The sequence below is a fragment of the Pristiophorus japonicus genome, chromosome 13, assembly GCF_044704955.1.
Source record: "Pristiophorus japonicus isolate sPriJap1 chromosome 13, sPriJap1.hap1, whole genome shotgun sequence".
Lineage (NCBI taxonomy): Eukaryota > Metazoa > Chordata > Chondrichthyes > Pristiophoridae > Pristiophorus > Pristiophorus japonicus.
Window position 1 is genome coordinate 52,426,583 of NC_091989.1, and position 17,804 is coordinate 52,444,386.

At 46.0% G+C, this 17,804-nt stretch overlaps 1 protein-coding gene across 1 annotated transcript in view; it reads right to left on the bottom strand.

Moving 5' to 3' along the window:
• LOC139278093 (mucin-2-like) overlaps positions 1-17,804 on the bottom strand; it is a 75,790-nt gene that overhangs the window by 43,547 nt on the left and 14,439 nt on the right. The window contains exons 5-12 of the mRNA XM_070896751.1: positions 11,864-11,925; positions 11,637-11,762; positions 10,420-10,540; positions 10,180-10,318; positions 9,197-9,289; positions 9,026-9,098; positions 8,810-8,947; positions 6,568-6,723 (exon numbers count right to left, since the gene is read on the bottom strand). Of these exons, the coding sequence (XP_070752852.1) occupies positions 6,568-6,723; positions 8,810-8,947; positions 9,026-9,098; positions 9,197-9,289; positions 10,180-10,318; positions 10,420-10,540; positions 11,637-11,762; positions 11,864-11,925 (908 nt within the window). The remainder of the gene's footprint in view (positions 1-6,567; positions 6,724-8,809; positions 8,948-9,025; positions 9,099-9,196; positions 9,290-10,179; positions 10,319-10,419; positions 10,541-11,636; positions 11,763-11,863; positions 11,926-17,804) is intronic.

A 17,804-nucleotide genomic window follows, 5' to 3' on the forward strand; every position in this document is an offset into this window, starting at 1 on the left:
TGCTACAGTTGTACAGGGCCTTGGTGAGGCCACACCTGGAGTATTGTGTACAGTTTTGGTCTCCTAACTTGAGGAAGGACATTCTTGCTATTGAGGGAGTGCAGCGAAGGTTCACCAGACTGATTCCCGGGATGGCGGGACTGACCTATCAAGAAAGATTGGATCAATTGGGCTTGTATTCACTGGAGTTCAGAAGAATGAGAGGGGACCTCATAGAAACGTTTAAAATTCTGACGGGTTTAGACAGGTTAGATGCAGAAAGAATGTTCCCAATGTTGGGGAAGTCCAGAACCAGGGGTCACAGTCTGAGGATAAGGGGTAAGCCATTTAGGACCGAGATGAGGAGAAACTTCTTCACCCAGAGAGTGGTGAACCTGTGGAATTCTCTACCACAGAAAGTAGTTGAGGCCAATTCACTAAATATATTCAAAAGGGAGTTAGATGAAGTCCTTACTACTCGGGGGATCAAGGGTTATGGCGAGAAAGCAGGAAGGGGGTACTGAAGTTTCATGTTCAGCCATGAACTCATTGAATGGCGGTGCAGGCTAGAAGGGCTGAATGGCCTGCTCCTGCACCTATTTTCTATGTTTCTATGTCTCTATGTTTACGATGGTGTAGAGCTTTTCCCTTCATCAGATCCATGGTGATGAAATGTTTGCTTGCCAAGCATAGCTTCTGCTATGATTAATGGGATCAGGGAGTGATAGGACTGATGCAGAAAGAAACAGATAAACTGGACAGTGGACTGGGGGAGAGTGCAGAGTAATTGGGAGGGCAGAGAAACCCAGAGTGATTGGGAGGACAGAGAGACCCAGAGAGATTGGGAGACCCAGAGAGATTGGGAGGGCAGAGAGAGACCCAGAGAGATTGGGAGACCCAGAGAGATTGGGAGACCCAGAGAGATTGGGAGGGCAGAGAGAGACCCAGAGAGATTGGGAGACCCAGAGAGATTGGGAGACCCAGAGAGATTGGGAGACCCAGAGAGATTGGGAGACCCAGAGAGATTGGGAGGGCAGAGAGATTGGGAGGGCAGAGAGATTGGGAGGGCAGAGAGATTGGGAGGGCAGAGAGATTGGGAGGGCAGAGAGACCCAGAGAGATTGGAAGGACAGAGAGAGACCCTGAGAGATTGGAAGGACAGAGAGATGCAGAGAGATTGGAAGGACAGAGAGACCCCGAGAGATTGGGAGGCCAGAGAGACCCAGCAAGATTGGGAGGGCAGAGAGACCCAGCGAGATTGGAAGGACAGAGAGACCCAGAGAGATTGGGAGGACAGAGAGATGCAGAGAGATTGGAAGGACAGAGAGACCCCGAGAGATTGGGAGGACAGAGAGACTCAGAGAGATTGGGAGGGCAGAGAGACCCAGAGAGATTGGGAGGGCAGAGAGACCCAGAGAGATTGGAAGGACAGAGAGATGCAGAGAGATTGGAAGGACAGAGAGACCCCGAGAGATTGGGAGGACAGAGAGACCCAGAGAGATTGGGAGGGCAGAGAGATTGGGAGGGCAGAGAGATGCAGAGAGATTGGGAGGACAGAGAGATGCAGAGAGATTGGGAGGGCAGAGAGACCCAGAGAGATTGGGACGGACAGAGAGACCCAGCGAGATTGGAAGGACAGAGAGACCCAAAGAGATTGGAAGGACAGAGAGATGCAGAGAGATTGGAAGGACAGAGAGACCCCGAGAGATTGGGAGGACAGAGAGACTCAGAGAGATTGGGAGGGCAGAGAGACGCAGAGAGATTGGGAGGGCAGAGAGATTGGGAGGGCAGAGAGATGCAGAGAGATTGGGAGGACAGAGAGATGCAGAGAGATTGGGAGGACAGAGAGATTGGGAGGACAGAAAGAGACCCAGAGAGATTGGAAGGACAGAGAGAGACCCCGAGAGATTGGGAGGACAGAGAGAGACCCAGAGAGATTGGGAGGACAGAGAGCGACCCAGAGAGATGCAGAGAGATTGGGAAATACAGGAAGAAAGGGATTACTCACACAATCACACTCATGAGGGAGACAGACATCAGTTTAAATAGACAAAGAAAAATCAGGCCATAACACCTATCCCTATATTTATTTATTTATTTCTCTTTTTTTTCAGATTTTTTTCTCTCTTTCCCCAGCAGCTGTTGATTATTCCACCATTTCCATTTACACCCTATCTAGACTCTTCTTTTGTTTCTTAACTTGTCTCATTATCATCTCCTTTTGCCATGCACCATCATCCCTTTTGTCTCAGTCTCTTCTGCCTTCCACTCTATCACAGACCTTCCCTTTTGTTCTTTCCTCCCCTCCCCCCTTTCCCTGCCCCTATACTTGCTTAAAAACCTGTTACATCTCTAACTTTTCCAGTTCTGACAAAGGGTCGTCGACCTTAAACTTAAACTCTGTTTCTCTCTCCACAGATGCTGCCTGACCTGATGAGTATTTCCAGCATTTTCTGTTTTTAGTAAAGAAAAATCAGGAATGTTTAGAAATCACAAGCCAGAGAAAAAAAGATTGAAGCACTTACAAACAGTGCACAGCCCCATCCCTACTACTCCCAAGCCTCAAAACACCTTCAAAATCTCAGATCCCATACACCTATTCTGTTTTCCACATCCCAACACTAACCTCCCACCAGTACTTCACACCACTGCCACAACCTGTGACCCTTGATTTCACTTCCTCTCCCAAAGCTCACTACTCCTGCTCCAGCACCAAAATACCTTTTCCCACACTCCTTTACTGCAATTTGCTACTCCATTCTGAATGTCAATGCTTCCTTTCCCTTCCCGCTTAACACTGCCTATGACCACCTCTTGACATCACACCAAGTAATTCCCCCATCCCCTCTCTCTCCTATCTCTTTGTCCAGCTTTCATCTTGCATACCCAATTGTATTTCCACCACTGGTTACTCGATCTTACTATCGCTTGAACTAATCACCCTTATTTCCCTCATTCCTGCTCTCTCCTACCACCTTTTGCTTCTTTTCCCTGAACACCCATTCCTCTCCTCCACTCCACAGTACTTCCCGGCTCCAATACTACCGCTCAGTATTACCAAATGCAGCAACACCCTCCCCCACCAAATCTAACATCAACCCTCCCAGGTCTACTAAATTGAACACCGGCAACAGCAATTCTACCAAACTCTGCCACCTGCTCCTGAATAGGTTAGGCACAAAAACCCCTTCACTACTTCAAAATCCCACAAGCCTCATTATGACTTTACCACTTCTACCTACCTAGGACTGCCAACATCTTGGTACCATTTAATGGGCCCAAGTTTCCACATGATTTGCACCTGATTTTTAGGAGCAACTGGTGGAGAACGGACTATCTTAGAAATCGCAATTCTCCACATTTTTTTTTCTGCAGTTCTAGTCAGGTAGAACAGTTCCACTTTGGAACAGAAATTTTTCTTCAAAAGGGGGCGTGTCCGGCCACTGACGCCTGATTTCAAAGTTTCCACAGTGAAAACGTACTCCAAACTAACTTAGAATGGAGCAAGTGAAGATTTTTGTAGAACTGAAAAAACCTTGTCTACACATTAAAAAATCAGGCGCAGGTTACAAATTAGGCGTCCAGAACGAGGTGGGGGGGGAGGGGGGGGGGGGGGAAGGGAAGTCATTAAATTCTAGAATAAATCCTTATTTATATTTATACAACTATTATACAAATAAATCCAACCTGAATAAACATTTATAAGCAAAGAAAAGATTAAATAAACCATCTTCCTACCTGTGTGAAAGTGCTTCAGCCAGGGAGAATGCTGCAGTCAGCCTGAGGCGCCCTTTCTTCCCGCGGGGGGGGGGGTGGGGGGAGGAGGCGCCCGTTCTTCCCGCGGGGGGGGGGAGGCACCTGTTCTTCCCGCGGGGGGGGGGAGGGGGGAGGAGGCGCCCGTTCTTCCCGCGGGGTGGGGGAGGAGGCGCCCATTCTTCCCGAGGGTGGGGGGGAGGAGGCGCCCGTTCTTCCCGCGGGGGGGGGGGGGAGGAGGCGCCCGTTCTTTCCCACGGGGGGGGGGAGGAGGCGCCCGTTCTTCCCGCGGGGGGGGTGGGTGGGAGGAGACAGTGAGAAGGCTGCAAGTGCTGATGTGCTGATGGCAATGTGCTTTTATTAAAAAAATGTTCAAAAATTAAACAGCTACAAAGAACTACAAAAATGGCCGAGTGCCAATGTTTCCTTCACACTGCGCGTGCGTGAATGTTCCAACATGCACGCGCAGCGTTGCCGGCAGGAAAAAAACTAATTTAAATAGTACCCGTCCCCTCCCACTTACAAAATCGGCGCAAGTGTAGGCTCCGCCCCCCTGGGCACCGTGCCAGGCAGACAAGGAGCTGCAGAACGCTCCAGAATAGCGCGTTTTTTTTTAGGCGCCATTTTAGGCACGAAAAACGGGCGCCCAGCTCGGAGGGGCACCCGTTTTTTATCATGTGGAAACTTGGGCCCATTATGTGTCTTCGGTTTTAAACAATATCAGAGACAACCATTGAGGGCCCGAAATTTCTTAAGGGAGAAAGTTGGGCTGGAGTGTAAATCTAACTGAATGGAAAAGTTCAGACCACGTCCAAGTTTCAGGGATAGAGTCAGCGACATATGCCAAGGGAAGGGTCACACTTCAGTGACACATCGACCAGTGAGGCCACATCACCAATGCCTGCCCTGAACTGCCGAGCAAGCCTGGATATCGGAGTGATACAATGCTGCTTTGATAAATGTGAGAGGTCAACAAAATGTCAATTTTTCATTCTTGTGCTTCAAAAGGAGCATGTGGGACTCTTGCAGAAATGAATCAATCCGCCCTGGAATCGATTACTTTTCCATGGCAAAGTGTTGGGGTGTCAGCTGGGGGTAAGATTTTCCCTGAGGGCCGAATGCAGTGAATTCCCAGGATAGCCTCTGAACTCCTACAAAAATTCCCCTGGACACAAGTGAAGAATGTGCTATGCACCTCCTCTCCACCACCTTCTCCAGACCAGGTGAGGGCAGGACTTAAGAAATTGGGTGGAATCCTGCCAAGCTCTACTCCGTTTTTCCCAATCCAGAGATCCAATACATTTTATCCTTGGTCAAACCGGAATTTCGAGTGTGAATATTCTGCTTCATAATATCGAGGCCATTGTTTAGGATTTTCATGGAAATATAATCAGACTTCCTCATTTTCATGTGCAGAACATTGCTATAAGTCACACTTTAATTCCATTTCGCAAATTTCATCATTAAATCAGTGACTCTAATAGTACGTTATCCAATTGGTGACATAGCACTCCGGTTATTATACGACATAGTGACTGACTCACCAGGAGCAACACCACGGGGGAGCTGCTAGTGTATATATTAATCAATTGCCTGTGGCCCGGCACTCGGGGAGTCAAGACCAAATGCAATCTTCAGGTGGCATCATGTTAGAGGGCAGTGGATAGTTAGATCAGGGCACATAAACCAAATTCAATGCCCATTTTAAAGTCTTACATTCTGTCCTTATTTATATGATAAATTCCAATGTTCACATTAATAATAAATTACCTCTGTAAACGTGTCACTCTATAATTACGGACCCTTTTTTTTCCCTCATGGTTTTTTTTCTCCAATTTTGGCATCAAGATATTTAATTTGGATGCAGTTACTAAAGAGAAGCTAGTGCAGGCTGTTTGAACACCCAGTATGCAGTGTTGCACAATGATGGGATCAAACAGAATCCCTCACTCTGCTGAAATCCTAATCCCAGTGGCGTTGTTACGAGGAGGTTCTGGGTGGAGGCCAAGTTCTTTTCCCCATGGAGGGAGAATCACCATGTGGTTGTTCTTGTGCCCTTCCAAGCTATTGACCCAGTGTGGTATTTGGAGAAGGTCTCCCTCACCCAAATTCTCGTACATTCATGGAAACCAGTAAACAGAGGAACATATATCCTGGGCGATGTAGAGAAATAAACTACAAACGAGTTATTTTAAAGTCATCTTCAACAGGCCTATTTATATGATTGTTTTGTAAAATGCAGTTTCTTATTTTGGATTGGTTGACACGTAATTTGCACATTTTATTTGACTAATTTTCAGATATTGGAAATAAATCTGACATGAGAGCTGGCATATCTTGTGACAAAAGAATGTAATGCAACTTTAGGCAATGACGTCTTGAAATTCCCTACGTGGAATAATTCACAAATAATAACGTTACTTTTAAAAAACATTCTGTTTGACCAGTCAATTTCTATGTTACATTATTTTCTCAGAATAATGCCCCAAAATACTGAGAACCAGCCACATTCCCAATGTTGAATGTATTTTGAGTTAACTTGAGCTGACAGAAAACACTGACTGAAAAAGTGTGTAACTGGTGATGTGGGCAAACAGGTTAGTTTGTGAGAGAATTTTATGAAATGAATATTAAAAACTGGCTTATTCATTTAAGGAAGGCCATTGGGTAGACTTGTTGACATAGTTAGACCTCAAGGAGGTACAGTTTGTGTCAGTAGAATGCTTTACTTCAAGAAGGAAGAGAAATTGGTTAAGTCCACTCGAGATCTTTTTTTACATGACAGAATAAAACCGTTTCTGTTATAGTTAAGAGGGGATGCCCTTTGTTATATTACCATTTTCTGAACTAACACATGGAACAAGTATCGTTGTTTCAGGGCAATTGTTTTCAACTGCCCAGGAATTAACAAAATTAAGAGGTGCATCTTCCACAATGTTATATGCAGATAGAAAGTCGTCATTTGCATTGTCATTGAAGGTGCCGCATAGTCCTGTGGAACAGAAAATATGCATCATTAAAAGAAAGCACTGGTCTGCCTTTTTAAATTCTGTACCATGCTAATGTGATCTCCTCATTAACTCATGCCACTCTCTGTACTGAAGGCGTCAGCCTTGGCTCAGTTGGTAGCACTCTTGTCTCTGAGTCAGGCAGTCAGTCGTGGGTTCAAGTCCCACTCCAGAGATTTAAACCCATAATCTAGGCTGACGCTTCAGGGTAGTACTGAGCTAATACTACACTGTCAGAGGTGCTGTGCTTCGGGTGAACTGTTAAACCAAGGCTCCATCTGCTCTCTCAGGTGGACTTAAAAGGTTCCATGATGCTATTTTGAAGAAGACCAGGGAAGTTCTTCCCAGTCTCCTGGCCAATATTTATCACTCAACCAACATAACTTAAGTCATTTTTATCATTACCGCATTGCTGTTCGTGCAAATTGGCTGCCGTGTTTCCTACATTACGACAGTGACTATACGTAAAAAAAAGTAGTGTTTTGGGACGTCCTGAGGTCATGAAATGCGCTATGTAAAATGCAAGTCTTTTTTCTTTTTAATACCTTCAGGCTTCTGTCAGTTTGTTTATAATTTAAATTTGTAATACACAATGGATTGAAACGCACAAATTTATCATTCATAAACTACATCACAATGAATGATCTTTACACCCATAAAGCCACACTAAAAACCAATACACTTCACATTTATTGCGGTGCACTTTATGGGCCCAAATTTCTCCAACCCCTTTTTCCAGCACACTCACGTGAGATGCACCGACTTTGTACGCTCAAAACGGCGCCAAAAAACTTACTCCCAATTCTTGCTGCTCTGCTGTGTGTCCCGGGTCCTGATGCTGTGTTTCTTGTGGAGTGGAGGGCGGAGCTACAGCCCTGCCTGTGCTGAAAACAGCGCAGGCAGCTGGCTGTGCGCATGCGCAGTGGAGTCTGTATGCATGCACAGTAGCTCCATGCCCTCCCAAGGCGTCCTGCAGGCTGTGAACGAGAACCAATGCTCGCCGCCCCTATCCCTGGCCGAATGGTCTCCTGCACCGGCTAGGGCGGGCCCGCTGTGGATCTCTCTTCCCCCCCCCTTCACCAATGTCATGTTCAGCCTCTCCCTCCCTCCCCCGTTCACTGATGCCGCGTTGAGCCTAGCCTCCCGGTGTGCGTTTTGCCGCCCCTATCCCAGGCCGAATGGCCTCCCGTACAGGCTGGCCGCTGTCGACTTTAATTGAAGGTAGGATTTACTTCAGTTCTTTATTTATTAATTGAATTATTTACTTCAGTTCTTTATTTTTTATTGAATGCTTATTACTTTTTGTGCCATGTTTAATGCTTTGTAAGTCTTGGTGCTTTAGGTGCAGGTCTTCTCTGCTTCCTTCTATTTTTTATTTGTTAATTAATTGCTTATTATTTTTTGGGCTTTGTAAGTCTTGGTGCAGGTCTTCTCAGCTTCCTTGTATTTTTTATTTGTTATTGAATGCTTATTTTTGTGCTTTGTTTAGTGCTTTGTAAGTCTTGGTGCTTTAGACTGTATTAACCTGCGTCCATTTCTTAACTCTCCACAGGGGTTTTCTGTGCGGCCACAAGTGGCCACATACGCTGGCCTAAGTTAGTTTGGAGCAACTATTAGCTGTCCAAACTGGCTTAAATGGCCAAAATGGCTGGTAACACCCCCTTTTGAAAAAAAATGAAACTAAAACAAATCCTAACTAACTCACTTACACTGGCGCAAATTAAATGTGTAGAATGGGGATTTTTAAGATACTCCAGAAAAATCAAGTTGTTCTAAAAAAAACGGAGCAACTCCTGGGCAAATTTGGAGCCTATGAATGGTAAATTGGTATGTTGTACAAACCAATCCGAATTTGAATTATAAAAGAACTGACAGATGCCTGAGGGTATTAAGAAAAGAGAGAGCGAGAAAATGATGTGACAACCACATTCCACAAATGAAAGGGAAATGTGCATAGCATAAATCTGGAGCGTAGCCCAGTGCTCTTTCTAATTGTTTTACGGACACTAGTTTATGCATTGGTTAAGCAGTTAATAATTAAGTACATCTTGAAGGCATTAAATGCATCACCTTTTGTGCTTTCCTGGGCATCTTCAGGCAGTGAGATGTAAAGCTGCATGATGGGAGATATCTGTACTTGCATTTTCAGACCAGAATCCGTTGCTACTTGAAGGAACATTGAAGACTGTTGGAATATTATTATATTGCCTGTAAAAAGAAAAAAAATCAGGTTAACTTCATTGTTATTTATTTATTTAGTAAGTAGAATGAGCTTGTTTCTTTTACCTCTTTCTAGGGGAAGTCCAACTTTATCTCCTTCAGAATAAACATTACCATCATTAGTGAATGCATACCAGGTCTACACAAGAGAAGAAAAAAAGAATATTTGTTCGCATCGTTTCTGGCTGAAACACACCTCTGAATGAAAAGGGTATGGATAAATGGTGTTACAATCACCTGATTGTTGGTGAACACCACACGCTGTAAACATGTCTGTTTAAATGCAATTTGACATGGCAGCACCTCAATCGTTACAGTCCATGCTGGTGTCTGTGAATAAAAAGTTACAAAATACAAGAGTCTGAACTCTGTCAAATAGGCAATTGGGAGTTAGCACCTCATTGAAATCCAAATCTGAACTAACCTGAATTCCAGGAGCTCAGTCAGACCTATACCTTAATAACCTTCACTCAGTCTTATCTCCAAATTTATAAAATGTATATAGAACAACAATCATTAGCGTAGGAAAAATTGCAAATTTTAAATTTAGTCAAACTGTTAATTAAATAGAAATTACAGCACAGAAGCAGGCCAGTCAGCCCAATATGTCGATGCCAGGCTATTTCATCAAACCCTATCAGCATATCCTTCTATTTCTTTCTCCCTCATATATACTTATCCAGCTTCCCGTTAAATGCATCTGTGCATTTCACCTCAACTACTCCCTGTGGCAGCAAGATCCACATACTAACTACTCTCTGGGTAAAGAAGTTTCTCCTGAGTTCCTTATTGGATTTATTTGTGACTATCTTATGACATAGTTTCGGTTTCCCCCAAGTAATTTGTTTCTCCCAAAGAGGTTAATCCCAGATGATTTATGTATGGAAACATATATACACTAAAGGGTACATTTTCTGCTTCTGTGTCCCTGGCACATGCTAGGAATTTTGTATATCAATCACAAAATTGTGTAACCCTAGTTTGTGGTTTGCTAACCATTAAAATGAATGGGCTGGAGGTGTGCAACGTTGTGATATATGCTCCCAGTATGCACTGGAAGTGCAAAAGTGGCAAATTTATCCTCTTTTCGTTGTTTAACCCAAAATAATCCAAATTGGGAAAAATACCATATTTACAAACAAACCCAGTTTTGGCCACTTCATAGTCCCAATTTATTTTCAGTCTCCCTCCAGTAGTAAATGTAATGAAACCTCACTTACAACAACAGCATAGTAAGAGCAATCTCCTTTCAATGTGTAATATTTATTGTCGAATGTTGTAAAATAGGTTCCTTCTTCAATTTTGCATCTTCCAGGGCAGCTGATTTCTGAACATTCCCACATTCCACTCTGACAAACACTAGCAAGAAAATGCAACCATTAAACAGTCAACTACACCGTTCAATATTTATGTCAAAGGTTTGACAGCTGAATCATTGAAAGGTGAATTGATAGCATTACCATGAATGACAAGAAGTGTTTCTGATTTCTCCAGGTTCATAAATCTTTCCACTGTATTCACAAGGACATGCTGTTTTGCTGATGCACCTATCTGTGCCTCTTATGTCATCAAGGACAGTGTCTGCAGCACAATAACATAAATAACTAAAGGCATCTCCCCTGTTGTCCGGGCATTATTACAACAAAGGGCAAATTTGAATGAGTTTGCATTTCATCAAACCTACAAGCAGATCTCTTTAAAAGAGTATTGTACAGGTGCAGCGCCTAAAATTCGGAACCCTTGGGACCAAGGCTGTTCCGGAGTTCGGGCTTTTCCGGACTTTAGATTTATTTCTGATGTCACAAATCCAGAAACACCAAAGCCCAGGGTTCGGGTATTTCCAGATTTCGGAACGTCAGAAGGGGGTGGGGAGGTGAGGAGCTGTTCGGACCATCCGGCCCTGCCAAGGAAGTCGTTGTCGAGTGGACCCCGCCAAGGAGGTTATTATCGGGCGGGTCCCGCTGAGGATGTCATTGGGCAGGCCGGCGAGGAGGCCCTGAGGTAAGGGCAGTGGAGGTGAGCGGCGGTGAGGCGAGGCCCGAGGTCGGCAGGATCGTTGGGTCTGGATTCTGGAACATTTTACTGATTCCAGAGTCCGGATTCTGGAACATTCCGGATTCCGGAACTCCGGATTCTCAACGCTGCACCTGTAGTATTAACACATCTGTGGCACAATTTCCGAAAAGTTGGTTTACAGTACTGTTCTTGTGCTAAAGTTAAATAACATTGTGTAAAGTAAAAACCTGGATTCAGGACCCTGATGCCGGAGTCACTGAACTGGTTTAGTTTGAAATCCCGGATTATATCCTCTTGTCCTGAGCTGTTACCTATCTACCCTATCAATTTCCATGGGCTTCCTCAGTTACAGTATCCACCATGTATAATGAGCAAATTGTGTTGACATCAATGAGCTCATTATAGATGGTGGGGGCTGTACTTTGAAGTACATTGTTGTTATTTAGTCAAATACGGTCCATATTTTGCATAAAAGCAGTAATAGCAAGAGCTTAATCTGGTTTGGGTGATGTTGCTCTTCTACTGAACCGTAACACCCACTAGAACAGACAAATGGTCCAGAGTTTAATTAAAGTACTCCCTCAGCACTGCACCTGACTCATACATAGGAGTACCACCAAACGACTGACTGAGCGAGCATCTGTCTCTCTCATATAATTACCTTTTGGACATTCACAGGCATTCATGCAGGGATCACATTGGTGTTGTGTTTCTGGGTCAGAGCAGGTTGGAACGCACATAGCACCACATTCCTGGTAGAACTGATTTTCAGGGCAATCTGGACTTTCTGAAATGTAGGTTACACAGCTGTGTAAATCTCAGATTTATTCAAGAACAGAACTACAGATTTCAATCATTTGGTCACATTTTTAAAGTTTTATTTCTTACCACAACTAGTTCTTAATCTCCATTCGGTCCAACTTACTCCAAAGAAGTAGTCCTCGTTATCACTACAGAAAATAAAGACTTTCAATAAAATGAGTCGCAGAGAGAGTGAAGTATTTATATTTAAGAATTCATCACATTTCTATAATTTGTACATGCTAATGTTGATTCAAGGGCTGTGAAAAAGAACAGAATCAGCACAGATTTTTTTTAAATAATGGCCTTATTATACAGCTGCCAGGGCTGATCCACACCACATTCAGCTCGAAGATTTCTGGGCACCTCTGCTCGTCTGTGTCATGTATTCAACCAGCATTGTAACCCATGTATAAACTGACCTAAGTTGTACACCGTGAGAACACTGACCACTAGGTGGGAGACACTCCTAACCTGGACCTTCAGGTATAAAAGGGGAAGCTCCACCCACCTTCATCACTTGAGTGCTAAGGAATAAAGGACAGGTCACAGACTGACCTTCTCTCAAGCATGGGCCTCGTGTGCATTTATACTGTGTAGTAAGGACGTATCAATGGCGACAAGAAACTGGGATTTAAACCACGCGAGCATGGCCACTAGCAGAACAGACGAGAGGTACTGTGTTAAGGAATGGTTGGGACAGAGATTCAACATTGTTAAAGCAGCACACAGTTCTCCAGGCAGCCAAGGGCAGTCAGGCATGCCCCTACATGTAGTCGAACCCAGAGGGGGAGCTCGACAGAGACAATGGCAAGCTGAACAGCGATTCACGCCATTGCAAGGGACAATGCGGCCAGTAATGGGGCCATCAACACCTGTTAATGGTGCACTCAAGGACAATAACAGGGGCAGTCAGGGACGATCGACTGGCAAGAGACCTTTTGTTTCAAACCACAACTCATGCTGGAGGCGTGGAGGCATACATTCAGCCAGAGTCTGCAGAGATGAGCAAAATACCTGCAGAAATTGCAGAAATGGACACTGGGGGAAATCGCTGGAAGCTGAAGTTCAGCGAGTTCATGTGGAGCACGTATACAGTTCATACACCAGGACGCCACCGATAATGATGAAAGTGCTCCTCAATGGCATCCCAGTATCAATGGAGTTAGACACGGGTGCCAGCCAGTCCCTGATGGGTATCAAACAGTTCGAAAAGTTGTGGGCATCCAAGGCCAGGAGGCCAAAATTATCGTCGATTGATGCACAGCTACGGACTTACACAAAGCAGATCATTCCGGTGCTAGGCAGCGCCACGGTAGTCGTGACCCACAAAGATTCGGAGAACAGGTTGCCACTCTGGATTGTCCCAGGGGACGGTCCCGCACTACTGGGGAGGAGTTGGCTTGCTGTCATGAACTGGAAATGGGGCGGTGTCAATGCAATTTCCTCTGTGGAGCAAGTATCATGCTCACAGGTCCTGGACAAATTTGACTCATTATTTCAACCCGGCATTGGCACTTTCATGGGGACCAAGGTAGTGATTCACATAAACCCGGACGCCAGACCAGTACACCACAAGGCCAGAGTGGTGCCGTACGTGATGCGGGAAAAAATAGAAGGCGTATTAGACTGCCTGTTGAGGGAAGGCATCATCTCGCCAGTCGAATTCAGTGACTGGGCGAGCCCGATTGTGCCGGTGCTCAAAGCGGATGGGTCGGTCAGGATATGTGGCGATTACAAGGCCACCATCAATCGGGTGTCACTCCAAGACCAGTACCCGCTACCAAGAGCGGAGGACCTCTTTGCGACGCTATCCGGTGGCAAACTTTTTTCAAAATTGGACCTGACCTCAGCTTACATGACCCAGGAGCTGGCAAGTGAGTCGAAGAAGCTGACCACCATCACGACACACAAGGGGTTGTTTGAGTACAACAGATGTCCGTTCGGGATTCGCTCGGCCGCCGCGATCTTCCAACGAAATATGGAAAGCCTCCTCAAGTCGATTCCAGGGACGGTGGTTTTTCAGGACGACATCCTCATTACGGGTTACGATACTGAAGAACACCTCCACAACCTGGAGGAGGTGCTATGCAGACTGGACCGGGTAGGTCTGCGACTGAAAAAGGCGAAGTGCGTCTTCCTAGCTCCAGAGGTAGAATTCCTGGGGATGAGGGTAGCAGCAGACGGGATCAGCCCTACTGCATCCAAGACGGAAGCGATCCAGAGAGCACCCAGACCCTGTAACACGATGGAGCTGCGTTCGTTCCTGGGGCTCCTGAACTATTTTGGTAACTTTCTTCCCAAATTGAGCACACTGCTAGAGCCGCTACACGTGCTCCTACGCAAAGGTCGCGAATTGGTCTGGGGGGACAGCCAGGAAAGGGCATTTAATAGAGCACGCAATTTGTTATGTTCCAACAATCTGTTAACGCTATATGACCCATGTAAGAAACTTGTGTTAACGTGCGATGCGTCGTCCTATGGTGTCGGGTGTGTGTTGCAGCATGTCAATGCCAAGGGTCAGTTACAGCCAGTAGCTTATGCCTCCAGGAGTCTGTCCCAGGCAGAAAGGGGCTACGGGATGGTAGAAAAGGAGGCGCTCGCATGTGTATATGCGGTAAAGAAAATGCACCAGTACCTGTTTGGCAGGAAATTTGAGCTGGAGACAGATCACAAACCCCTAACGTCCCTTTTGGCCGACAACAAGGCCATAAATGCAAATGCATCGGCCCGCATACAGAGGTGGGCACTCACGTTAGCTGCCTATGGCTACACAATTCGGCACAGACCGGGCACCGAAAACTGCGCCGATGCACTCAGCAAGCTCCCACTAGCCACCACTGAGGGGGCTACCGAGCATGGTGCTGAGATGGTCATGGCTGTTGAAGCTTTCGGAAGCGAAGGCTCACCCGTGACAGCCCGTCAGATTAAAGTCTGGACAAATAGAGACCCGCTATTGTCTCCAGTCAAGAAATGTGTCGTGAATGGGGACTGGGCAGCCACAAACAGGGCATGCCCTGAGAAATTTAAACCATTTCACAGGCGCAAGGATGAACTCTCGATTCAGGCTGATTGCCCACTGTGGGGAAACCGCGTAGTCATGCCTCAGATGGGCAGAGAGGTGTTCATCAGAGAACTCCACAATGGGCACCCGGGCATTGTCATGATGAAGGCAATTGCCAGGTCACACGTTTGGTGGCCAGGGATAGATGCAGATCTGGAACTTTGTGTTCGCAGGTGCAACACATGTGCCCAGATGGGCCATGCGCCCTGGGAAGCCCCCCTTAGCCCCTGGCCATGGCCCGCCAAGCCTTGGTCACGCATCCATGTGGACTACACAGGTCCTTTCATGGGGAAAATGTTTTTGGTTGTAGTAGACGCCTACTCCAAATGGATCGAGTGTGACATTTTAAATTCAAGCACATCCTCTGCCACGGTAGAAAGTCTACGGGCAATGTTCGCCGCCCACGGTCTACCGGACATCTTGGTCAGTGACAATGGCCCGTGCTTCATAAGCACTGAATTCCAGGACTTCATGGCAGGCAATGGAATTAACCATGTTAGAACGGCACCGTTCAAGCCGGCCTCAAATGGCCAGGCAGAACGAGCAGTGCAGATAATCAAACAGGGGATGCTCAGATTCCAAGGGGGTTCCCGACAAACCTGCTTATCACGCCTCCTGTTGGCCTATAGATCCCGACCACACTCGCTCACAGGGGTTCCACCCGCAGAGCTACTAATGAAAAGGACGCTCAAAACCCGATTATCCCTTATACACCCCACCATGAAAGAAATTGTCGAGAGCAGGCGCCAGCCACAATATGACTACCATGACAGGAATGCGAGGGCGCGATGTATTGATGTAAATGATCCAGTTTTTGTCCTCAACTACGCTGCAGGGCCCAAATGGCTCGCAGGCACTGTGGTTGCCAAAGAGGGAAATAGGATTCTGGTAGTTAAACTTACCAATGGACAAATCTGCCGCAAACATGTGGATCAAACAAAAAGGAGGTTCAGCAACCCCAAAGAAGCAGAGGAAGAACACGATATAGAGTTCACTCCACCACAGGTGACCACACACCAGAACCAAAGGGAGGAGAGCCCAGTCACTGTGGGCAGTCTGGACAGGCCTGAAGCACTGCAAACAGCAGACACTCAGGCCAGCGCCCAACAACCGGAGCCCCAACTCAGGCGCTCTACAAGGGAGCGTAAACCACCAGAGAGACTCAACCTGTGATCCCAATAAGACTTTGGGGGGGGGAGGTGATGTCATGTATTTAACCAGCATTGTAACACGTGTATAAACTGACCTAAGTTGTACACCGTGAGAACACTGACCACTAGGTGGGAGACACTCCTAACCTGGACCTTCAGGTATAAAAGGGGAAGCTCCACCCACCTTCATCACTTGAGTGCTAAGGAATAAAGGACAGGTCACAGACTGACCTTCTCTCAAGCATAGGCCTCGTGTGCATTTATACTGTGTAGTAAGGACGTATCAGTCTGCATACCCCAGGAACCCCACACGAGATATTCTATGCAGTGGGACAGACATTTTTCCGCATTCCTCTGACAATTCCAATTCAGGGAAGCCTTTAGCTGTTTATCTAGATTATCAGAACTCAGGGGTGTAACTAACTGGAGGTTATATTAACTGGAGGAAATCACCGCCCACTTTAAGTGATCAGCTGCTAGTGATGGCCATCAACACATCACTGTTAACCATATCAATGAATTGCAAAAATAGGTGGAGAGACGAGAGATGCTGGGAGCGTTCTCCTTGAAGCAGATAGGTTAAAGGGAAATTTAATGGAAGTTTAAGAGACATTTAAGAGATTGTGACAGAGTAAATAAAGAGAAACTTTTTCCACTGATGGGTAGGTCAGGAACCAGAGGACGCAGATTTAAGGTAATTGGTAAAAGAGCCAGAGGGGAGATGAAGAGAATTTTTTTTGTGCGGCGAGTAGTTATGATCTGGAATGCATTGCCTGGAAGGGTGGTGGAAGCAGATTCAATAGTAACTTGGATATATACTTGAAAAGGAAACAGGATCATAAGGAAATAATGGGGGAATTGGTTATTTCTTTCAAAGAGCTGGCACTGGCACGATGGGCCGAATGGCAACTCCTGCGCTAGGGGAGAAATTCCAAACCTTAGCACCACCCGTTAGCGCGATGTTAAGTGAAGAAAGCGACGGCCAGCACTCTTCCGCAGCTGGTGGCGGGTCCCACAGCGTCCTCCATTTTGGAAGTCCCCTTAGCGCTACCATTCTTAGATAGCACCCTACAAACAAAATGGCGGATTGGTAACGTCAGTCAGCATGCAACGCCAACTTAACGTTACCACTGAGAACTTTGACTATAAGTTATCCAAAGCACGGCAGGGAAACCTAGCGTGCAAGCAAACTGTCAGAGGCGCTGTCAGCGCCTCTTAAAGGGACATACATATCTTTCAGGTAAGTTTGCATTTCACATTTTGCTCTCTTTTTTAAAATGTTATTGAAGTAATGGCTTGCTGTAATAGATAATTAAAGTTTTTTTAAAAAAATTGTGTAGGTAGGGAGTGCTGCTGGATGCTGCAAGGCCTTGGCTGGTAAAGGAGGTTCTCTGAGAAAATAGAAAATGCTGCAGGTCAGGCAACATCTGTGGAGAGAGAAACCAAGTTCAGGTCTCGGGTCTCGAGATGCAGCCTGACCAGCTGAATATTTCCAGCATTTCATGCTGTCATTTCAGATATACAACAGCTGCTCGCAGAGGGATGAGGAAGACACAGAAGAGGAGGAAGGTGAGGAGGAGGAAGCTGAAGAGGAGGAGCAGAAGGGATGCAATCCAGACAGCCACTTTCTGCAAGATCAGAGGTGGATAAAAGGAGCCCCGAGAGCGGGAGAGCTAAGCGAGTTCCGAGGCGGAGTATGTTGCCTCCATGGTGTCAGGGTCAAGGATGTTACTGAACATCTGCAGGACATTCTGAGGGGGAAGGGTAATCAGCGAGAGGTCGTGGTGCATATTGGTACCGATGACATAGGTAG